The sequence below is a fragment of the Eretmochelys imbricata genome, chromosome 3, assembly GCF_965152235.1.
Source record: "Eretmochelys imbricata isolate rEreImb1 chromosome 3, rEreImb1.hap1, whole genome shotgun sequence".
In the NCBI taxonomy this organism is placed as follows: Eukaryota; Metazoa; Chordata; order Testudines; family Cheloniidae; genus Eretmochelys; species Eretmochelys imbricata.
This window is the reverse complement of record NC_135574.1, coordinates 69,568,156-69,590,132: the sequence shown is the minus strand read 5'-3', so window position 1 is coordinate 69,590,132 and position 21,977 is coordinate 69,568,156. Positions and strand designations below refer to the sequence as shown.

Here is a 21,977-nt window from a genome sequence, read left to right as displayed (position 1 = left end):
AGTTAATTCTTTTGGCGAGATGAAAGGCTGTTGTGGTATTGCCAGGCTTTGGACCTTCAGCTTCCGAGAACTTAGTACCTTATATATTAGGCTGGGGTCACTCAACAGCAATCATCTCCAGCCATCCTTTCTGTTCATCATTTTAATTTGCTAAATATATTATATCTTTATGGCTTTATATACAGGTTACACTCTGCTTGTATTGTTCTGCAACTTCAGTACTTTTGTTTGGCTCCCTTCTCCTCGTCTCTTTAGTGTTTCATAAATCATTGTCAAAGGGACTTGTCCAAAATCTATTTGGTACTCCTGGGGGAATTCTGTGCCACTGCACAATGCAGAATTTTGCAGAATTCCCCGTTTTCCCCCACAGAATTGGGCTGCAGAGCTGCTGGCCACCACCAGGGGCCGCTGGACTTTGCAGTGCCCAGCTCTCAGTGAGCGGAGCATCCAGCCTGGCTGGGCTGGAGGCTGGACGATCTGCTTGATCCTCATTCTCCCAGGGAGAGGAGAGGGCCCGGGAGACCCAGCTCTGGCAAAGGGTAAGGAATGGCAGGGCTGCACCGCACCACGTCCCCTGGCAGGACAGTAAAGAAGCTGGGGGGAGTAAAGCCTCTTGGGGTGCTGGTGTCTGGGCTGGGGGGTATCCTGCAGCTGAGCTCTGGGGGAATGGGAATGCAGGGGTCTAGGCTCTGGAGGCCCCACATAGCCTCCACCAGCACCATCCAACTGGAAATGGGTTGTCGTAGGGGTTTCTTTAACTCTCTACTCCTGGGGGAATCTTTTTTGCTGCTGACTGTATTGTTGACATACTTGTTGACAGGTATTTTGAAATAAATTACAAAAATAATTGAAACTGGAATGATTATATTGTGTTATTTTGACAACTAAAATATGCAGAATTTTGCAAAATTTTAAAATATTGTGCGCAGAATTTTTTAAATTTTGGAACAGAATTCCTGCAGGAGTAATTTGGGGAAGAGAATCCTGCTTTTGGGATTCATTTTAAAGAAGCATTTAAAGCTTCTCCCTCTGGTTGTAAGGGATGTTGCTGTTCATGCTTAAATGAGTCATATAAATAGTGTCTCAGCTAAAGAAAAATAATCATGCCAAAATTTCAACCACTCTTAATTTCCTGACCCTGCATTTCTGGGTAATGCAAGCACCCTTGTGAGGGGCAGCAATTAATTTGAGTCTAAAATGAGAGGTATTGGTGTGATTATGGGCACGTGGTATTTATTTGGACTAGATGAAATGATTTGGCTTAGTACAGTTTTCACTTGCGGGGGATCCATATCATGCAGCACCCACACAATTGGCACCCTTGTTGGCAACTCTGTGAGAAGCTAAGTACTGAATTGTCATGGTAACAGAATGACCCTTCTCACATTTAGAGGGATTTTTCTATCTAGAGTAGGTTCAAGAAAGGCTGGTAAGGAAAAGTAGGGGGAAGTTTTCACTGCTGCTAGTTATGCCTTATTTACTCTATGAACAGAGAATTTCCAGTTTTCAGTGGTGTCAAGGGGATATCTTTCACAAGCACTAGCCTTACCTATTAAAACTATGTCTGCACTGCACAGTCCATGCTGGCATAGCCCCCTTGTGTAGATGCAGCCTACCACCAGAAGAAGAATTTTTCTATCTGCTTGTAGGAACACCACCTCGAATGATATTAGATAGGTTGAGAGCAGCACACTTCTGTCGATAGAGCTGCATCTACGTTTTTTTCCACATCTAGTGATCGATATAGCTAAGCCGATATAACTTTTAAGTGTAGACCCAGAGTTGTGCTGCATCCATGTGAGAATGTATCTTCAATTTCTGTGTTTAAAAATAATCAAACTCAATAGTTCTAGTAATGTTTACCGACACCCTGGTCCAGTAGCAATGTAAACGTGAGTTAGCATAATAGGCATTATCACCAGTATTTGGGCATCTGCCACAATAAAATACTCAGCCTGAATGTTCATACCGTATAGGAAAAGGTACTGTCACAACTAACATACATTTTCTATTGTCCTTAATGTGCAGCAAATATTTGGACTTCAAATTCTTTTGAATCAGAACGTTGCATTTTCATGGGTGCAGTCTCATATGCTGGTTTTATTAGAGAAAGTCGTTTTGGCTCCTTGTGGCAGTGTGGGGTTTTGTGGCCACAGTTCAGAAATGTGAAGGTCAAACTACAAGCAGGAGGGTAACACAACATCCTTCTTTTTTTCTCCGTCTTTCATCACTCTGTGAACTGAGCAACTTGAATTGAAAGTTCTGAGTCTTTGGACAGTATCTCTATGTAGTTATGGCTTAAGCAGCAGGTAGGAGAGAACATTTGAGAGAGTCTTAAGGGACATCTGGGACACTAGATTCTGGTTCTCAAATTGGTTGATTCTTTGGGATTACTTTACGTTTATGCTAGTTTATCTTGCATTATGACTTTCACTTCTCAGATGTATATGAACTGAGGGATTTTTTAATAAAATAATAATTTGCAGCTCTCCATCATTTTACCAAGGAGTTATTGTCATTACTCCCTTCACAGATGGGGAAACTGAAGAACAGAGAGGTGAACTCACTCCCCCAAGGTCACCCAGCAAGCCAAAGCAGAGCAAGAATAGGCTCTATGCTTCCGGAGACCCAGTCTAGTACCCTAACAACTGGGGCAAACTGCCTCCTCCTTAAAATGTTAAGCTTTAAAACAAACAAAAAGATTTAGCTACCAGATATGCAGTCACATAACATGTAGCAAAGGGATGGTTTGTGCTCAGTGCTGAGCTCTTTCTGCCTCTGAAGAGCTGTGGTTTCTGTGAATGATTCTATTAATAAAGAAGCTTCTCCTGCAGAGGTGGAAATCCTCCATCCCTGAGATGGGTGGTTTACAACAGTCTCTTCAAACACTAGCAATCTGAAGATATTTGGTCTTTACTGGGCTTTAACAAGCCTTGCATTTACACTTACCATTCAGGGTATTGCCTGGATGTAGTTGCACATATTGTTTTATCTCACTCTTTTTGGCCATTTCTTGGTAGTATTTAGCTTTTTCCCATTTACCGTGCAGGAGGATGTGTATGTTAGACAGGTGTGGTTCTGTTTGACTTTGTAGATGGCTCTAGCTACTACGTGTAAAGCCACTTAAACTTTAGTCACAAAAAAATTAATGATCCTTTTTTAAAAAGGATCAAATATGGTGATCTACCATGACATGCATGTTCTAACCTTCAGTACAGAAATAAAAATAACTCGCTAGATACATGTTCAGAATTGGGAGAGAAATATCTCTAACAATTTATTATATGTGTTATCATAACATCAGATTGGCTTGTGATTGCTGCTCTCTAGTGTTATGAACCTAGTCTGCCGATGCTTTCCAGATCAAACTCTACACTGGAAATAAACTTTTGATACTTAACTTGCGCACCATTCATCTTAATGCCCTTCACCTCAGGATGATATGGGATCTGTGCACAGACAGAGTGAGCAGTGTGTACATGTTCTCTTTTCATGTGGGGCAACACAAACCTGCAGTTGAATCTCCAGGTCAAATGAAAGTCTAGCATTCAAATTAAATGATACAGCTTAACACTGCACAAAACATTTAGAACAAGGAAATAGTGTTTTGAATAAAACCCGACAGGAGCGCCATTTGGCTGTCAATACCTCCTCGCATGAAGGCAACTGAAGATTATTTTCATCTGCCCTTGGTGCAGTTATGCTTCTTCATCCCCTGACCCTCTCCTTTTCAATACATTTGTGATTAGTTTAAATTAGGCACAAGCCTTTACAGCTAGAAAATGGCAGTTGTTGCATTTGTATCTACCCCACAGTAGTGACCATGTTATCTGTTATCCTTGATATTAGTTTAGGTGGGACTGTTATCCTCCCCAATCTTTGTCCTCATATTAAATAGTTTATTGCCTATCAGGAAGTTTCCTGTTCCAAGGCAGTAGAATGTACTGTTTGTTCTCTATAGCAGTGGTTCTCAAACTAGGGCTGCCGCTTGTTCAGGGAAAGCCTCTAACGGGTCGGGCCAGTTTGTTTACCTGCTGCGTCTGCAGGTTTGGCCGATCGCAGCTCCCACTGGCTGTGGTTCGCCGCTCCAGGCAATGGGGGCTGCGGGAAGCGATGCCGGCCAAGGGATGTGCTGGCCGCCCTTCCTGGCCCGCCAGGGGCATTTCCCTGAACATGCGGCGGCCCTAGTTTGAGAACCACTGCTCTATAGGTTTGTCTTGATTAGGAAATGTGGTTGAGCCTAGGCCAGGCTTAGGCTGTGTCTACACTACTCACCTTACAGCTGTACCGCTGCAGCTAAAGATGTTACCCTATATCTACATGAGGAAAAAGGTCAATTTCAGTCCAGCTTAGCGTAGTTTGGCTAACTTAATTTAAACTCAGCGTCTTCCTACTGTAACTCTAAGGGTAAGTCTAGACTATAGTTTGTGCTTCCGTTTTAACTTGAGTTAAATGTTCATCAGTTAATTTAAAACAGCATATTTTTAAATGCTAACCTAGACACTCCACAGATGTTTGTTTCAGAACACAAATGTTTAAACCAAACCACACACATTTGTGGAATGTCTCCGATCATCTTGGCAAATATCAAATGGTAGACCTGTCTTCCATGAATGTATCTAATTCTTTTTTGAGCCCAGTTGTACTTTTGACCTTCAGGACGCCCCTTGGCAATGAGCTCCACAAGTTGACTACATTGAGTGAAGAAGTACTTGCTTATGTTTGTTTTTAAACCTGCTACCTATTCTGTCATCAGGTGACCCCTATTTCTTTTGTTATGTGAAGGGGTAAATAATACTTCCCTGTTCACTTTCTGCATACCATTCATGATTTTGTGGATCTCTAACATATCCTCTCTTAGTCGTCTCTTCTAAGATGAACAGTCCCAATCTTTTTAATGGGTTTCAGAGTAGCAGCCGTGTTAGTCTGTATTCGCAAAAAGAAAAGGAGTACTTGTGGCACCTTAGAGACTAACCAATTTATTTGAGCATAAGCTTTCATGAGCTACAGCTCACTTCATCGGATGCGTTCAGTGGAGAAAAAATATATACATATTTTTAATTTCTACTTGAATGGAATTTGTTCCATACCCCTAATAGTTTTTGCTGCTCTTTTCAGCATCTTTTCAAATTCTACTATATCTTTTTTTGAAATGGGGGCCATCAGAACTGCATGTATTATTCAGTGTGTGGGTGTACCATCGATTTATGTAGAGGGATTATGATATTTTCTGTCTTCTTATCAATCTCTTTCCTGTTAGCTTTTATGACTGAAGCTGCACATTGAGCAGATGTTTTCAAAGACCTACCCACAGTGACTCCAAGATCTTTCTTGAGTGGTAACAGCTAGTTTAGACCCTGTGGTTCTGTATGTATAGTTGGGATTATGCTTTCCAATATGAATTGCTTTGCACTTATCGACAATGAATTTCATTGATCATTTTGTCATCCACTCAGCCTGTTCAGTGAGATCCCTTTGTAACACTTTGCAGTCTGCTTTGGACTTAACTATCTTGAGTAATTTTGTGTTGTCTGAAAATTTTGCCACCTCACTGTTCACCCCCTTTTCCAGATCATCTATGAATAGGATGAACAGTACAGTCCCAGGACCGATCCTTCTGGGACCCTGCTATTGATCTTTCTCCACTGTGAAAACTGACTGTTTATTCCTATCCTTTGTTTCTTGTCTTTTGACCTGTTGTTGATTCATGAGAGGGCCTTCACTCTTATTCCGTGACTGCTTAGTTTGCTTAAGAGCTTTTGGTGAGGGACCCGGGGTGGATTTGATTTACATCAAATTGATTTAAATCATAATTTAAATGGTTGGTTATTTCATTTACCAAAGGTAATTGAAGCAGATATTTATGAAGTCATTGAGAGGTGAACTATCTCCAGTTCATTAGGTTAATCATTAATATTTGGAAGATTTTCTTGCCATGCTGTATTAGGAGGAGAACATCGCCAGACAGACATTTAAATTGTTTTATTTAACTAAAACAACGTTATGTATTCTGGATTTTTTTCTTCAACAGCAAACATATAATATTTTAACAAAACAAGCATATGAATTTTTGAATGTAGTTAAACATTCAAGTTTTTTAAAATCAGGTTTGTTTTTGTTAACATTGTTTTTAACTAAAATAGTTAAATGAAATATTTTTTTTTAAAAACAGAAATTAAATCGACTCTGTTAGCCAGGTCAACATGAGAAACTTAAAATATTGGCTTCTGCAGCTAACTCAGTTGTCCTCACCTTCGTTTTCCTGTTTGTTCATAATCTGGAAAAGAAAAACAAGCTTTCCTGCTTTTTCAGGTCCCAAACGATTTCTCAATTTGGAATGAATTAGTCCAAAGGAAGAAAATATTCTTTCTACACTGTCAGAAGAAGCTACTGCTGTTAAAAATTAGATTATCACTTCAACAGTCTCTGAATCCAAGTGCTTAAGTGACTTCCACCAGTTCACTGGTGTGACTTTCTTTAAAACATCATCAGCAAACATATTTCTTGAATGGTTCACCCTTAGCTCTGAAGTTTATTATAGTTGGCATTATTGAGGGATGATTGATGGATGTCCATGTCATTGCCAACTCCTCTTCTTCAGCAGTTAAGGTTTGACCCTGGTACCGAGTATTGAGAATATTTGCAAGAAAATGAGCTGGAGATAGTGCTTGTCCTATTCATTTTTTTTAATGCTTGTAATTTAACTCTGTCATTGCATATGTCTCTTTCTAAGATCTCACTCAGTTCCTTCCAATTTTCAACAGTGTCGGCAATAAAACGGCTGTTTCCCTGCATTTTGTTCAAGGCTACAGAAATAGGCTTCAGGGTACTCAGTATGTGTTCAACATTTCTCTTAAGCCCAATGCTGAGAGCTTTGGCTGCTACCATGGGGGCCCTGGACTTTGTTCTCTTAGTTGGCAGCCTAAATTTTACCTCGTTGCCTGTAGAACCAAAGGACTGTCTCAGAAACAAAATAAGCATCCCTGTTAGCTGTCTTATTGGAGTAGCTAAGGATTGAGTAGACTTGGAGACTAAATTACTCTTTCACCCTAGATGTGATCCCTCCATGCCGGTACTGAGGTATGTGAGTAGTATAGAGAAATTATGCTGGTGCTGTTTGTGTATTGGCTCCATGTCTAGTTGGCAGTCGGTGTCAAGTGGAGTGCCCAAGGGGTCAGTCCTGGGGCCGGTTTTGTTCAATATCTTCATAAATGATCTGGAGGATGGTGTGGATTGCACTCTCAGCAAATTTGCGGATGATACTAAACTGGGAGGAGTGGTAGATACGCTGGAGGGCAGGGATAGGATACAGAGGGACCTAGACAAATTGGAGGATTGGGCCAAAAGAAATCTGATGAGGTTCAATAAGGATAAGTGCAGGGTCCTGCACTTAGGACAGAAGAACCCAATGCACAGCTACAGACTAGGGACCGAATGGCTAGGCAGCAGTTCTGCGGAAAAGGACCTAGGGGTGACAGTGGACGAGAAGCTGGATATGAGCCAGCAGTGTGCCCTTGTTGCCAAGAAGGCCAATGGCATTTTGGGCTGTATAAGTAGGGGCATAGCCAGCAGATCGAGGGACGTGATCGTCCCCCTCTATTCGACATTGGTGAGGCCTCATCTGGAGTACTGTGTCCAGTTTTGGGCCCCGCACTACAAGAAGGATGTGGATAAATTGGAGAGAGTCCAGCAAAGGGCAACAAAAATGATTAGGGGTCTGGAACACATGAGTTATGAGGAGAGGCTGAGGGAACTGGGATTGTTTAGTCTGCAGAAGAGAAGAATGAGGGGGGATTTGATAGCTGCTTTCAACTACCTGAGAGGTGGTTCCAGAGAGGATGGTTCTAGACTATTCTCAGTGGTAGAAGAGGACAGGACAAGTAGTAATGGTCTCAAGTTGCAGTGGGGGAGGTTTAAGTTGGATATTAGGAAAAACTTTTTCACTAGGAGGGTGGTGAAACACTGGAATGCGTTACCTAGGGAGGTGGTAGAATCTCCTTCCTTAGAAGTTTTTAAGGTCAGGCTTGACAAAGCCCTGGCTGGGATGATTTAATTGGGGATTGGTTCTGCTTTGAGCAGGGGGTTGGACTAGATGACCTCCTGAGGTCCTTTCAAACCCTGATATTCTATGATTCTATGATTCTATTGCCTGACTTATAAAGCCTCAGCTTCTCATCTTCCACAAGTGATAAAATTAATACCCAATTTGCCTGCTTGGCTTTGTGTATTTTCATTGTTACCTTTTGATTTTACTATGCAGACTCATCTCTATACTGATCTATATTGTCTTCGTACAACTTATCAATTGTTACAGCAGTTAAAAATAATAGAATAGTTTTTGCTACTCAAAATCGGGCACCTGTTTTAAATTCTGTAATGAACAGACTCTTCCATGTCCCTGATGAACATAAAACAATTGGTTCAAACCACCTATAAAATAAAAATAGTAGACTCTCAGCTGGTGTCAGAGAAAAGTATCAGAGTAACAGCCGTGTTAGTCTGTATTCGCAAAAAGAAAAGGAGTCCTTGTGGCACCTTAGAGACTAACCAATTTATTTGAGCATGAGCTTTCGTGAGCTACAGCTCACTTCATCAGATGCATACCGTGGAAACTGCAGCAGACTTTATATATACACAGAGAATATGAAACAATACCTCCTCCCACCCCACTGTCCTGCTGGTAATAGCTTATCTAAAGTGAGCAACAGGTTAGGCCATTTCCAGCACAAATCCAGGTTTTCTCACCCTCCACCCCCCCACACAAATTCACTCTCCTGCTGGTGATAGCCCATCCAAAGTGACAACTCTTTACACAATGTGCATGATAATGAAGTTAGGCCATTTCCTGCACAAATCCAGGTTCTCTCACTCCCTCACCCCCCTCCAAAAACCCACCCCCATACACACACAGACTCACTCTCCTGCTGGTAATAGCTCATCCAAACTGACCACTCTCCAAGTTTAAAACCAAGTTAAACCAGAACATCTGGGGGGGGGGGGGTAGGAAAAAACAAGAGGAAATAGGCTACCTTGCATAATGACTTAGCCACTCCCAGTCTCTATTTAAGCCTAAATTAATAGTATCCAATTTGCAAATGAATTCCAATTCAGCAGTTTCTCGCTGGAGTCTGGATTTGAAGTTTCTTTGTTTTAAGATAGCGACCTTCATGTCTGTGATTGCGTGACCAGAGAGATTGAAGTGTTCTCCGACTGGTTTATGAATGTTATAATTCTTGACATCTGATTTGTGTCCATTTATTCTTTTACGTAGAGACTGTCCAGTTTGACCAATGTACATGGCAGAGGGGCATTGCTGGCACATGATGGCATAAATCACATTGGTGGATGTGCAGGTGAACGAGCCTCTGATAGTGTGGCTGATGTTATTAGGCCCTGTGATGGTGTCCCCTGAATAGATATGTGGGCACAATTGTCAACGGGCTTTGTTGCAAGGATAAGTTCCTGGGTTAGTGGTTCTGTTGTGTGGTATGTGGTTGTTGGTGAGTATTTGCTTCAGGTTGCGGGGCTGTCTGTAGGCAAGGACTGGCCTGTCTCCCAAGATTTGTGAGAGTGTTGGGTCATCCTTTAGGATAGGTTGTAGATCCTTAATAATGCGTTGGAGGGGTTTTAGTTGGGGGCTGAAGGTGACGGCTAGTGGAGTTCTGTTATTTTCTTTGTTAGGCCTGTCCTGTAGTAGGTAACTTCTGGGAACTCTTCTGGCTCTATCAATCTGTTTCTTTACTTCCGCAGGTGGGTATTGTAGTTGTAAGAAAGCTTGACAGAGATCTTGTAGGTGTTTGTCTCTGTCTGAGGGGTTGGAGCAAATGCGGTTGTATCGCAGAGCTTGGCTGTAGACGATGGATCGTGTGGTGTGGTCAGGGTGAAAGCTGGAGGCATGCAGGTAGGAATAGCGGTCAGTAGGTTTCCGGTATAGGGTGGTGTTTATGTGACCATTGTTTATTAGCACTGTAGTGTCCAGGAAGTGGATCTCTTGTGTGGACTGGACCAGGCTGAGGTTGGTGGTGGGATGGAAATTGTTGAAATCATGGTGGAATTCTTCAAGGGCTTCTTTTCCATGGGTCCAGATGATGAAGATGTCATCAATGTAGCGCAAGTAGAGTAGGGGCTTTAGGGGACGAGAGCTGAGGAAGCGTTGTTCTAAATCAGCCATAAAAATGTTGGCATACTGTGGGGCCATGCGGGTACCCATAGCAGTGCCGCTGATCTGAAGGTATACATTGTCCCCAAATGTGAAATAGTTATGGGTAAGGACAAAGTCACAAAGTTCAGCCACCAGGTTTGCCGTGACATTATCGGGGATAGTGTTCCTGACGGCTTGTAGTCCATCTTTGTGTGGAATGTTGGTGTAGAGGGCTTCTACATCCATAGTGGCCAGGATGGTGTTATCAGGAAGATCACCGATGGATTGAAGTTTCCTCAGGAAGTCAGTGGTGTCTCGAAGGTAGCTGGGAGTGCTGGTAGCATAGGGCCTGAGGAGGGAGTCTACATAGCCAGACAATCCTGCTGTCAGGGTGCCAATGCCTGAGATGATGGGGCGCCCAGGATTTCCAGGTTTATGGATCTTGGGTAGTAGATAGAATATCCCAGGTCGGGGTTCCAGGGGTGTGTCTGTGCGGATTTGATCTTGTGCTTTTTCAGGAAGTTTCTTGAGCTCATGCTCAAATAAATTGGTTAGTCTCTAAGGTGCCACAAGGACTCCTTTTCTTTTTTTAGAGAAAAGTATGTTGTCTCTGGGTTTATTCTCCTCTGAGAGCTGAGAGGAAGTGAGGGAAACTCAGTGTTCGGTTTCACAAGAACAAAACTAATGGTAAATGAGGAGCTGGTCAAGACAATTTATGTTGTTTGGAGCGAGGGATAAGAATGTTGTATGAATGTATTTATACTGCTTTATGTTTTGCTACACAGAACCTTGAACAAGAAGGGAGATAAGTTTCCACAAGAACTGTTTTATGACTGGGAGATAATAGCAGTAGGCTGCAAAACAAAGACTTGAGAAAAGACTAGTTGTTTTTTTACATAAAGAGAATGGGAATGAACTGGTGTTGATAACCAGTCTGGGTCTTATTTGTTCTCTTTTGCAGAATTTGTGATGCATTTTCTTGTATAAATGGTCCCTTGGACATGACCGTTGAAAATATTTTTCAAAACTGCAAATAAAAAATTCCTTCTCTCAGAAGTGTTGTGTACCTTAAACACTATCAGAAACGTGGAAAGAAAGTCATTTATAGCATGACTTATTTAAGGTTTGGTGTCTTAAACAGAAATAATAAACAGGCATGTAACCCGAGGTTGTAATGGTGTTTCTTTATAACTGCTATAAATGCTTTTCAGACTGCGTAGTGGACTACGCTCCTTACTGATTTCCAGTGACAGTGGTGTGACTGCAGAGGGTGCCCTGAAGTACAAGTATTTATGTATATATAATCAGTTGTGGAGCCCAGGTTCTGGAATGGGGTTCAGGGGGAGTAAATGACATACGATTGGCTATTGGTGGGCAGCCCTGCACTCACCCAGCTGTGGCGGCTCCTGTCCCATAGCATTGGGTCTGGCTCCCCACTCTCAATGTTGCAAGTTGGCACATGGGATCTTAGAGTCATTTAGTTTTGTCCCTGGCTCTCTGTTCCATTATGATGCTCTCCAGCCTGGTGTGAAAATTTGTGTCATTATACCTCCTTTTGCCAGTTGATTGAAAAGACACCACACACATTTCTAAAGGCTGCTGTGGGGAGTAAGGGAAGTTGGCCTCCTATCCTTCCCCACCTCCTATTACCTCTGCCTTTGCTACTTATCTGATGTGCTGCCTGATTTCTGTTTAAAATTTCTGGTTGAGTCTTAAACTGACTGGTGATGTAAGTAGCTGAAACGTGATTTGGAATGATAACTCATTTTTGATGTGATCGTTTCTGTTAATTGTCCTTTTCCACTTTCTTCTCCTCCAGATCTGGACTCGGCAGGATCGCCAGTGTATTCTCAATGCCTTAGCACAGTTATTAGTGGATAAAGAATGTACTCTACTGATTGGTCGTCAGTTTCGACCAATCCTGCTGGATTTACTGGAAAGAAATGCAGAAGCCATTAATGCTGGTGGCCAAATCAACCACGATCTGCATGAAAGGCTTTGTGTAGCAATGAGCAAGCTCATTGGTGACCACCCTGATGTGCTTCCGTAAGTGATGTGATGTCTGCTTGTGTGATGTTTGAACTTGTTCGCTGTATACTAGGTAGTGCTGACTAGTCAGTAGATGGATCTTCTGGCTATGGGAGAATGGGTATTTTCATATATTTTTATTGCCTTGGTAATGGACATTTCTTGAATTGAAACTCTGACTGAGAAAACCCAAGCTTTTAAATTAAAGGACATGTTTAAATGAATGTCTGGCAATGTCTAACATGATGTGCATCTTTTTCAATGATTGAAATAAAATAGAAAAATGTCTGACGTGCATGGTAGAGAGTTATGTGAAAATTATTCATTGGCTAAAATTTTCAAAACTATGCATCTAAAATTAGGCTACTAAATCCAAATTTGACCTAAATAAAAGTGGTCAGTACTGGTTCAGCAAATTGGAATTAAACCTCTCTTGACAAGATCTTAACACTGGTTAGTGGAAATGGTGCTGACCACTGTTTGTCCTTGTAATCTGTATAATCAGCACTAGTCAGTTAAACTGACTGTTGACAAATGACTGCTAACATGGTTGTTTGCAGTGTGGTGGTAGTAGTAAGTGGTGGTCTCGGGTTACAGTAGAATCTCATAGTTACGAACACTTCGGGAATGTAGGTTGTTCATAATTCTGGAATGTTGGTAACTCTGAACAAAACATTATGGTTGTTTCTTTCAAAAGTTTACAACTGAACATTGACTTAATACAGCCTTGAACTATGCAGAAGAAAAATGCTGCTTTCTCTTTATTTTTTTAGTAGTTGACATTTAACACAGCACTGTACTCTATTGTCTGTCTGTCTGATTGTGTACTTGAGGTTCCAGATGAGGTGTGTGGTTGACCGTTCAGTTCATACTCTGGTGTTTGTGACTCTGAGGTTCTACTGTATTAGAGAGACAAGGTGGGTGAGGTAATATCTTTTTTTATTGAACCAACTTCTGTTAGTGAGAAAAAACAAACTTTTGAGCTACAAGAACTCTTCTTTGGGTCTGGGAAGGGGAGTCAAGGCTGGTCTACACTGTAAACTTACACCAGCATAGCTACATCTGTCAGGTGTGTGAAAAATCTACCCCCCTGAGAGATGCAGCTATGCTGACCTAACCCCCTGTGCAGACAGTGATAGGTGGATGGAAGAAGTCTTCCTTTGACCTAGCTACCGTCTCTTGGGGAGGTGGATTAGCTACAGCGATGGGAGAATCCCTCCTGTTTCTGTGGTAAGTGTCTACACTGAAGCGCTACAGCAGTGCATATGTGTCTCTCTAACATTTTAAGTGTGTGTATATATAGGCTTCAGAGTGTCATAGGTAAATACAAGATGGAACAGATACAAGGTGGAATATGTTAACTACTTTTGCTAAACAGTCTATTCCACCTTGTGTTTAGCTGTGATGCTCTGAGTACCTTTCCCAGACTTGAAGAAGAGCTCTGTTGGTGAAACAAATTTTCAGGCTACGCAGAAATTGGTTCAGTAAAGGATATTACATCACCCACCTTGTCTCAGATAAAATGGTACTATTTCCAATTGTAAACAAGGCTTCAATTTACATTTGATTTGCATTGTATAGTACCAACAATTACTGTTTCAGGACTTTTGTGGATTAGAATTCTTTTGTAGATTGTTTTCTGTGCTATTACCTGGATATACACGTTTGCCTATCGTAATGTCTCCACTTATCTCTCTCTAAGGTTTGCTCTCAGATATTTTAAGGATACATCACCAGTGTTCCAAAGACTCTTCCTGGAAAGTTCTGATGCAAACACAGTCCGATATGGGCGCAGACGGATGAAGTTACGGGATCTCATGGAAGCTGCATACCTATTCCTCCAACAAGAGCAGTCTGTATTCCGGGAATTGTGGGACTGGAGTGTGTGTGTTCCGCTGCTAAGGAGTCATGATACTTTGGTCCGCTGGTAAGTTTAAATCCAAAAATCTTTTCCATTCATGGACAAATGTTCTGAATTTCTCCTAGCAGCCTTCACTTTTAAGGGGAAAGATGAGAGCAACCTTCAGCAATACCAGACAAAGAATGTGCCACTCCTGGGGGAATTCTGCACAACTGCGCAATGCAGAATTTGCCCAGAAATCCATGTTTCCCCTACAGAATTGGGGCTGCTGGCTGTCACTAGGGGCTGCTGGACTCTGCAGAGCCCAGCTCGCAGCGGGGTTGAAGGCTCTGCACACTCTGACTGCCCAGCTTGGTCTCATTCTCCTGGGAATGGGAGAGGTCCTGGGAGACCCAGCTCTGGCCAATGGTGAGGAAGGGCAGGGCCACACCGCAATACATCCCCCAGTGGGACAGTAAAGAATCTAGGGGGAGTAAAGGCACTGGGGGTGGAGGTTTGTGGGGCTGGGGGGTGCCCCGTGGCTGGGCTCTGGGGGAAAGAGGGTGTGGGTATGTGGGGGGGGTGCCCAGTGGGTGGGTTTTGGGGAGAGGGGGGTACGAATGTCTGGTCTGGGGGGTGCCCAGCAGCTGAGCACTGGGCGGCAGGGAATGCAGGTGTCTTGGTTCTGGTGGCCCCCCCCACACCCCTCCCTCCCCCCCCCCCCAACTGGAACTGGTTGTCATAGGACTGGGTAGTCAATAGGTGCACCATGGGCCAAATCCGGACCACCAGACGCTTTTGAGTGGACCCCAAAATCTTTTTATTTACTTATTATTTTCATTATTGTTATTATTTTTTTACTTATTTACTCTGGTGTCTGGACCTTGACTAGACCTTGACCAAGAAATTTGGACTTTGACAAAAAATAATTGACTACCCCTGTCGTAGGACTTTCTTTCACTCTCTTCTCCTGGGGGAACTTTTTTTTTTTTTTTTGGTGTTTTCTGTATTGTTGACAGGTATTTTGAAATAAATTACCAAAATATTTCAAACTGGAGTGATTGTGTTGATTTGACAACTAAAATATGCAGAATTTAAAAATATTGTGTGCAGAATTTTTAATTTTTTTGGCCCAGAATTCCCCTAGGAGTAATGTGTTAAATTGGGGTTCAGATTTCATACATGTCTACCAATGTCTCCTAAGAAAAAGGTCTTAAGTTTCAGTTAAAATAAAAACTGTAAACATTTAAAAACATTAAAGTTTCTACTGCAAAATGGAGGGAAAAACCCCCACCCACCTACCTAACTTTCTAAATTATGATAAAGCACATAAAAGACCGCTCCTCTAAGCCTGGTGCATCACCCAGAATAGAAAGTGCACTCAGTGGGTGATGCACCAGGCTTAGAGAGCTGTCGTTTGTGTGCTTGTACTCCTGCCTCAGTTCCTTTTCCTTCTGATGGCACTTCTGATGGCAATAACCCAGAGCTGCCACTTTTTCCAACGAGTGCTTGTAGATCATCTTGCTCTGGCTTGAATTTCTGAGCTGTACCTGCACATGCTCCTCACCCCAGAGCCCAAGGAAATCCGTGAGCTCTCTTTGGGTCCAGGAAGATACACAAAACATTTATAGCACCTTTTGCTAAGATCCAAAATGATCTGAAAGGTTGGGAGCTTGCTTACAATGGTGGTAGTTCACAGATGGGGTCTGTATGGATTTCAATAGCTCTTCATCATGACTTCTGGTCAAAATGACTCCTGGGCATTGGAGTGAAGAAAGGTTAACTGTCTCGATTTTTAAAAATACACCAGTACTCTAAATTCACTTGACAGTAAGGCATGAGATAAGGTTATCATTTTAGAGTTACTGGTTCATTTACCGGAGTAGGTTTATGTGGCTTTTTTACAGTAATTTTGGAAGGGAGAAACTAGCTGACTTTAAATTTTGTGCTGAGCCACTCTTCTTCTGGGGGCTTTCCTCTTTCAGCCTCACTGCACATTGATGGTGGTCAGAAAATGAGAACTGACTAAACCTGATGAAAAATGTATTTGCCTGTCAGATTTTGTACTAAACATTTTTTAAGTTCATTATTTGAAGAGGCAGCTGTATCGAGTAGTGAAGTCAAAAGATTTGAAGTGGTTTTAGGATTCTGTTGGCACTGAGCCTTGAGCTAATGTCTTGATCTGTTGATGCTATGGTCAATCTAACTGCTGAATTAGAGGAAAGCCAGATCTTCTAGAAAGCCACATTCTCCATTTAAGGTGAAGATATCCAAGAGATACTTCTATTTAAAAAGTGCACCTAATTGTTGTGTTTGCCGCAATATACCCTACTTATTAGAAAGGCTTGTTACATTGTGAGGCACATTGTTTCAATATGTCAAAACTTGAGTCAGTTTTCTCTAGAGAAATATTTCAGATTATTATACTGTAAATAAAGACACTTAAAGAGCATTCACTGAAATGAAGCAATAAAATATGAAACAGGACACAGCAAATCATTTTAAAATGGTACTACACTTTTGCCTTGGGTAGCAAACTTTTATAGCTTACAATACAAAATTCATTGCCTCTATCAGTTATATGCCAAAAGGTGAGTCTTTTTTCTACTAAGAGTCGGACGACACATTCTTGATCTATAGCCCAGCTGTAGCTATGGGGAGGCCAATTCTTTCTCTCTACCAACCCCTCTGGGGGAAAAAGATGTACAAGATTCTTCTTCTAAAATTTTGTGTCTTTGTTTATGAATCAGAAAAATAGGTTTCTGAAGAATCTTTTGAAATCTATTTTGTTCAAAATGTTCTTTGCAGGTACACTTCAAATTGCCTTGCTTTGGTTACGTGTATGAATGATGAGCACAAATTATCTTTCCTTAAGAAGATCTTCAATCCAGATGAATTAATACGTTTCAGACTAAAGTAAGATGCATTTTCACATTGAATACATTGCATGATTAAGTATATTTGGTGTAAATTACATCCAACTGCAATAATGAATGTGGATACTAATTTGACAGGCAACTGGAAGAATCACAGATGTGGAATGTGGAGAGAGCCCTTGTTTTGGCCAATCCAGACACCTCTCTTTGGCACAGAGAGAAAGGGCTGCAGTACACACAAGGAGACATCATATCAGGTGACCTCTCTGCAAATGTAATAGCAGTATGTGGAGTTGTGCTACCAAGGCAACAACTTGTGCCTAAAGAACAGGTAGGTACAGCCTTAATTGTCTCCTAATTATTAAAATGTGAATGCTAAGAATTGACCTACATTGGTTAATTTCTTAAGTGAAGTTGAATGTATGTAGTACTGGCGGCAAATTTTATTTCACGCTGTGCCATTCACTAAGGCACTGTGAAGTGGAATGTTGGTACTTCAGAGAAGCTGTATGTTGGAATGAAGCAGTGTAAGGGTTAACACGGCGATTTGTTCGGTTTCTACATATCAGCTCTTGTAAACTGGCTCTGAGAGAATGTTCAGAAGCTACTTTTCCAACTCTGTATAGTATCTCCTTGCCAAATCCAGAGGCTTTCTCAAGAACATGGGGTCATGGCCTAGCTAGCAAGGGGGTCTGAAACAGTCATTTGTACCTTCATGGAAATGTTTTTTTATGCCATATGAGTTTATACCCTCTCTTTGCCAGCAGTTGCTCCCCAAAATAAGACATTCTTTAACATTTATTTTTTAAATAAATTAAAACTTACTCTGTGGAGGCTGCCACTTTCCTGCTAATAGGCAGGAAAAGAAAACAAATAGGAAAATATTTCTACACTTACATTGATAGGAAAGGCACTGGACTCTGCACATTTTGGATAGGTTTTAATATGCATATTTTAAACGTGTTCACCTACACAGTTTTTTAAAAACTTTTATTTCTTTTTGTAAACTGTTAAGGCAAATGAAGTACAGATTGACAAACTGAGAAACATGTCCATGTTCTGCAGAAAGGATCTGCCTCTAACCTGTTCTCCCCATTCCCACCCTCTGTACTTCCTGTAGCTTCAGCCAGTACTCTCAGACTAGACCACTCCCCAAACCGCCTTTCTTGCTTTCGCTCTAACCTGACCTCAACTCCTGACTCTGTTCAGCCTTAGCACAAGTTGTTTAATCTAAAAGCACTGACCTGGAGAAGTGTGTGGAGAGCATCAGTTTTTCAGCACTTCTCAAACAGTGTGGGAATCAAGGAGACAGGATTTTCAACTTCTGAATTTCCCGGACTCTCTCTAGTAATAAAATTACAAGCAAAATAAAACTGTATTGACCATCTACCAATTCTTATAAGTAATTGAAACTTGTTTAAAATAGGAGTTCAAAATACTAGGCTCTTCATATTTTCAATGAAGGATAAGTTTGATTTTCTGTTCTAGCTCCTCTCTCCTTGCATGTCAGGAAATGGCAATTTCTGTGGAATAAACTGAAGTTTTCACATCTGTAGAAAAGTTAAGATATGTTAAGAATGTGTTGATGATTCATTTTACACCCTGATTGGAAAATATAACTTCCCTTTAAAAAGTCTAAATGCACTAAAATAATCTGAGTAAAAGATGACGTATAATATTTAGTATATTTTTGTTAATGTTCGTACATCAGTGAGTTTAGTGGCTCCACATTGTTGTCTATGCAAATATGAATAGATTCAGCACTTTAATCTCATGAGTAAGGTTATCAGTAAACAACTGCTGTTGGATTATGGTAAGGCTTTGTTCTGTAATAGGGAGCTGCTCTAATGACTTAATTTGCTGTATACATCAAAGGATTTTTTTTTAATAGGTAAATCTGATAAACATTGGTGGAACATTAAAATAATCACTCTACCATTATGGCATCTGTAGTATGACTGTTTTTTGAGAGCAAATTAGTTCATGCATACACTTTATAAATTGTATATTTTTATTGTAGGTTTTTGGTGGATTGAATCTGTATTTTAATACTAACCATTAAGTATTGTTTGTTCAATCTGCATTCTCAATGATCCATTATATCATTTGGCATAAGCTCCTAGTAAGAGCTATATAGCTGGCATTTTCTAGTATTCAGACTCATTTTTATGAATGCTGCATTGGAGCATTCCAGTAACACTGTGCACAACTCATCTATGAATAAACACTTCAGTATGGTAACTTAAGTTCTCTACCCTAACAGGAAAGTACCATTAAGCATTTTGTGCTGGTTGAATCTACCTGCATGAATCTTCAAAACCTTGCAATGGCAGTAGCTTTCCAGAATCCTGTATTATTAGAGGGACCAATAGGATGTGGCAAAACTTCTTTAATTGAGTATTTAGCAGTCATTACAGGAAGAATGAAGCCCCCTCATATTCTGAAAGTTCAACTTGGAGATCAGACAGACAGTAAGGTAATGGAAAAATATTCCTGCTATTGGGGGAAGGGTAAACTCATTTATGCTTGACACTCAAAACCCCATCCTTATACATGAATTTACATTACTTAAGTTTTTTGAAATGTGAAATATTGATCTGCAGCAAGTCCAAATTCCTAATGGGAATTGAAGAATTTGAAAATGAGAAACTTCAAGATACGGGCTTAGTAAGCTTTAAATTCTTCACAAAAACTGCATCACATCAATTCTTTTTTTTTTTATTTTAAAGTTACTACATTTTTTAAGACTTGTGTATATGAGAGAGCTGCTCTGATTAATTAAAGGGGTGATTTTAAAATGATTTAGTAACTGGTGTAAAAGGCTGCGTGGACACTCTTATTTCAGTTTTATACCAGGCTTTTTTCTATTTACCTTAAGACACTTGAGAGCAGGTTTAAGTTACATTGAAACAAGTTACTTTTAAACTGATGAATGTCTACACAGGGTTTGCACTGGTGTAACTATATAGATTTTAAAACTGTTTTAAGTTAAACTGGTGCAGCTCTGTCATGTAGACAAGGCCCTAGTGAAAATTGCACAGTTCAGATATTTCATGCATATCCTAGTGAGTTTGAGCTGATGCATTTTCTGGCTTTACACTATGGCTGGGAGGGCACTAAGAATTTTATTTAACTTTGTTAAACACCTACAGTTTTGTGAGCAGGCTAACATTCACAAGCAATGTTGACTTTGGGGATTTTGTTGCCAGATGCAGCAGCCTATACCGCTTGTATGGAAGAGCTAGTCCTTTTCATCGAATCTTTGAAATATTTAGAAAGGTAGAAATAAAACTGCCTCTCAGAGCTTAGTTGTAAGATCACCATTTCAGGAGAGTGTGATGGGACTGGAAATAAATAGCAAAGTATAAAGGTTAAAAAAAAAATTAAATATATAACTGAACTATCCAAGAAATGCTTAGAAGAGGAGTGTATCTTTATGGCACCGATGAAGTGAGCTGTAGCTCACGAAGGCTTATGCTCAAATAAATTTGTTCGTCTCTAAGGTGCCACAAGTACTCCTTTTCTTTTTGTGGATACAGACTAACACGGCTGCTACTTTGAAAAGAATTTCTAGTGTGTTTCTAGAAAGAGCTTTTTATTTTAAAATGTATCTTATTTTTGCTTTATATATTTGACTGTGTTCCAGTTTAATTGTTTCTCCTATATAGTTTGGTATTCTCTTTGTTGTGGGTTTTTCACACAGGGATGGGGAGGTAGAAAACATTTTTAGAAGTAGGAAAATATGGATGTGAAACTACAGTCTATTGGGGTATCCAGGGACAGGTGGAATACCTGTCTGTTTTATCTTTTTTTTTAAATGGGCTGCATTTCAAGTTGGTAATCTCCCTTTTAAGATAAAAGTTGTGTTTTAATAAAGATACGGAAGACCCTAGCTATGAGTGGATGCATTTAGCTGTTGTAAATTATTTCTAAAACTTCATTTTTTTTTCTATTTTATAAGTACCTTGAATAGTAACTTCATGTTTCATCTTGATGTAAAAGGCACAAAGAGTTGGGATGTGTTACATTAGCGGGATGTCAGATCAAGCCGTGGAAAGTAATTGATTTAATAAAAATTGTGTATATACTCCTGACATTTCCAGTGTTAACTACTTTTCCTAAGAAGGCTGAGTCTAGCTGTAGATCACTTTGGATTGTAGCTAATATCTGTTAAGAGAATAATAGGAGTGTTTCAAGAATGCTGTTGCTTACATTTTTCTTTGAACACTAAAATTAGTATCATACTGAAAAAAACTATCTGAGGATGGTGTTGATATTTATAGAGCCATGCAAATCCACAGATACCTGCTTTCTATCCGCAGATATCTGCGGGCCATTTTTGTGGATCAGCTGTGGATACAAATTTTGTATCTGCACAGAGCTCTAGAGACATTGCATCCACACAGGGCTCTAGGCAGGTTATGTGTATGACTTACATACTGGGGTTAGATATATTATGTAAGTTATTTGAGTTTATCAAGACATATAATAAACCAGTTTTTATTTATTTCTACTGTTTTTTTTTTTTTAACAGACATTACTGGGTATGTATCGTTGTACAGATGTGCCAGGGGAGTTTGTGTGGCAGCCTGGAACTTTGACACAAGCTGTCACCAAAGGGCACTGGATTCTGCTGGAGGATATTGACTATGCTCCTCTGGATGTGGTATGCAATTTACTTTCTCCTATAGGCAACATTGTAAAATAAATGGGTGATGGCATACTGACAGTTGGTTTTAAAGGCTAATGCCCAATCAGCGGTAGTGTGTGCACCTTGGATCTGTTGAGTTGGGGCAGGGGGTGGAAGGGGGAGGAGAGGGGAAAAAAATGATCATTAATTAGGTAATCTGAATTGACCAATTGGTACATTCATTCTTTTTCACTCACCTCTCCTTGCCCCAGCTGAGACAGTGTAAAAGATTATACCATATTATGCTCTGGAACAAGTACTGTGACATTTATCTTAATTGATTCCTAATAGTCAGTTATAGAACTAGTGTTCATTAGAGAGAGCTTTTCCTTATATCAGTGACTGGAATTCTACACTGCCTTCTACAAAGAGGTATCTCATATAAATATTATATTGGACGTT

At 40.5% G+C, this 21,977-nt stretch overlaps 1 protein-coding gene across 1 annotated transcript in view; it reads left to right on the top strand.

The window, feature by feature from the left end:
• The window catches only part of MDN1 (midasin AAA ATPase 1), a 164,956-nt gene that overhangs the window by 3,985 nt on the left and 138,994 nt on the right, over positions 1 to 21,977 (top strand). Inside the window, exons 2-7 of the mRNA XM_077812817.1 lie at positions 11,961 to 12,187; positions 13,872 to 14,096; positions 16,818 to 16,925; positions 17,024 to 17,216; positions 19,149 to 19,361; positions 21,420 to 21,551. Of these exons, the coding sequence (XP_077668943.1) occupies positions 11,961 to 12,187; positions 13,872 to 14,096; positions 16,818 to 16,925; positions 17,024 to 17,216; positions 19,149 to 19,361; positions 21,420 to 21,551 (1,098 nt within the window). The remainder of the gene's footprint in view (positions 1 to 11,960; positions 12,188 to 13,871; positions 14,097 to 16,817; positions 16,926 to 17,023; positions 17,217 to 19,148; positions 19,362 to 21,419; positions 21,552 to 21,977) is intronic.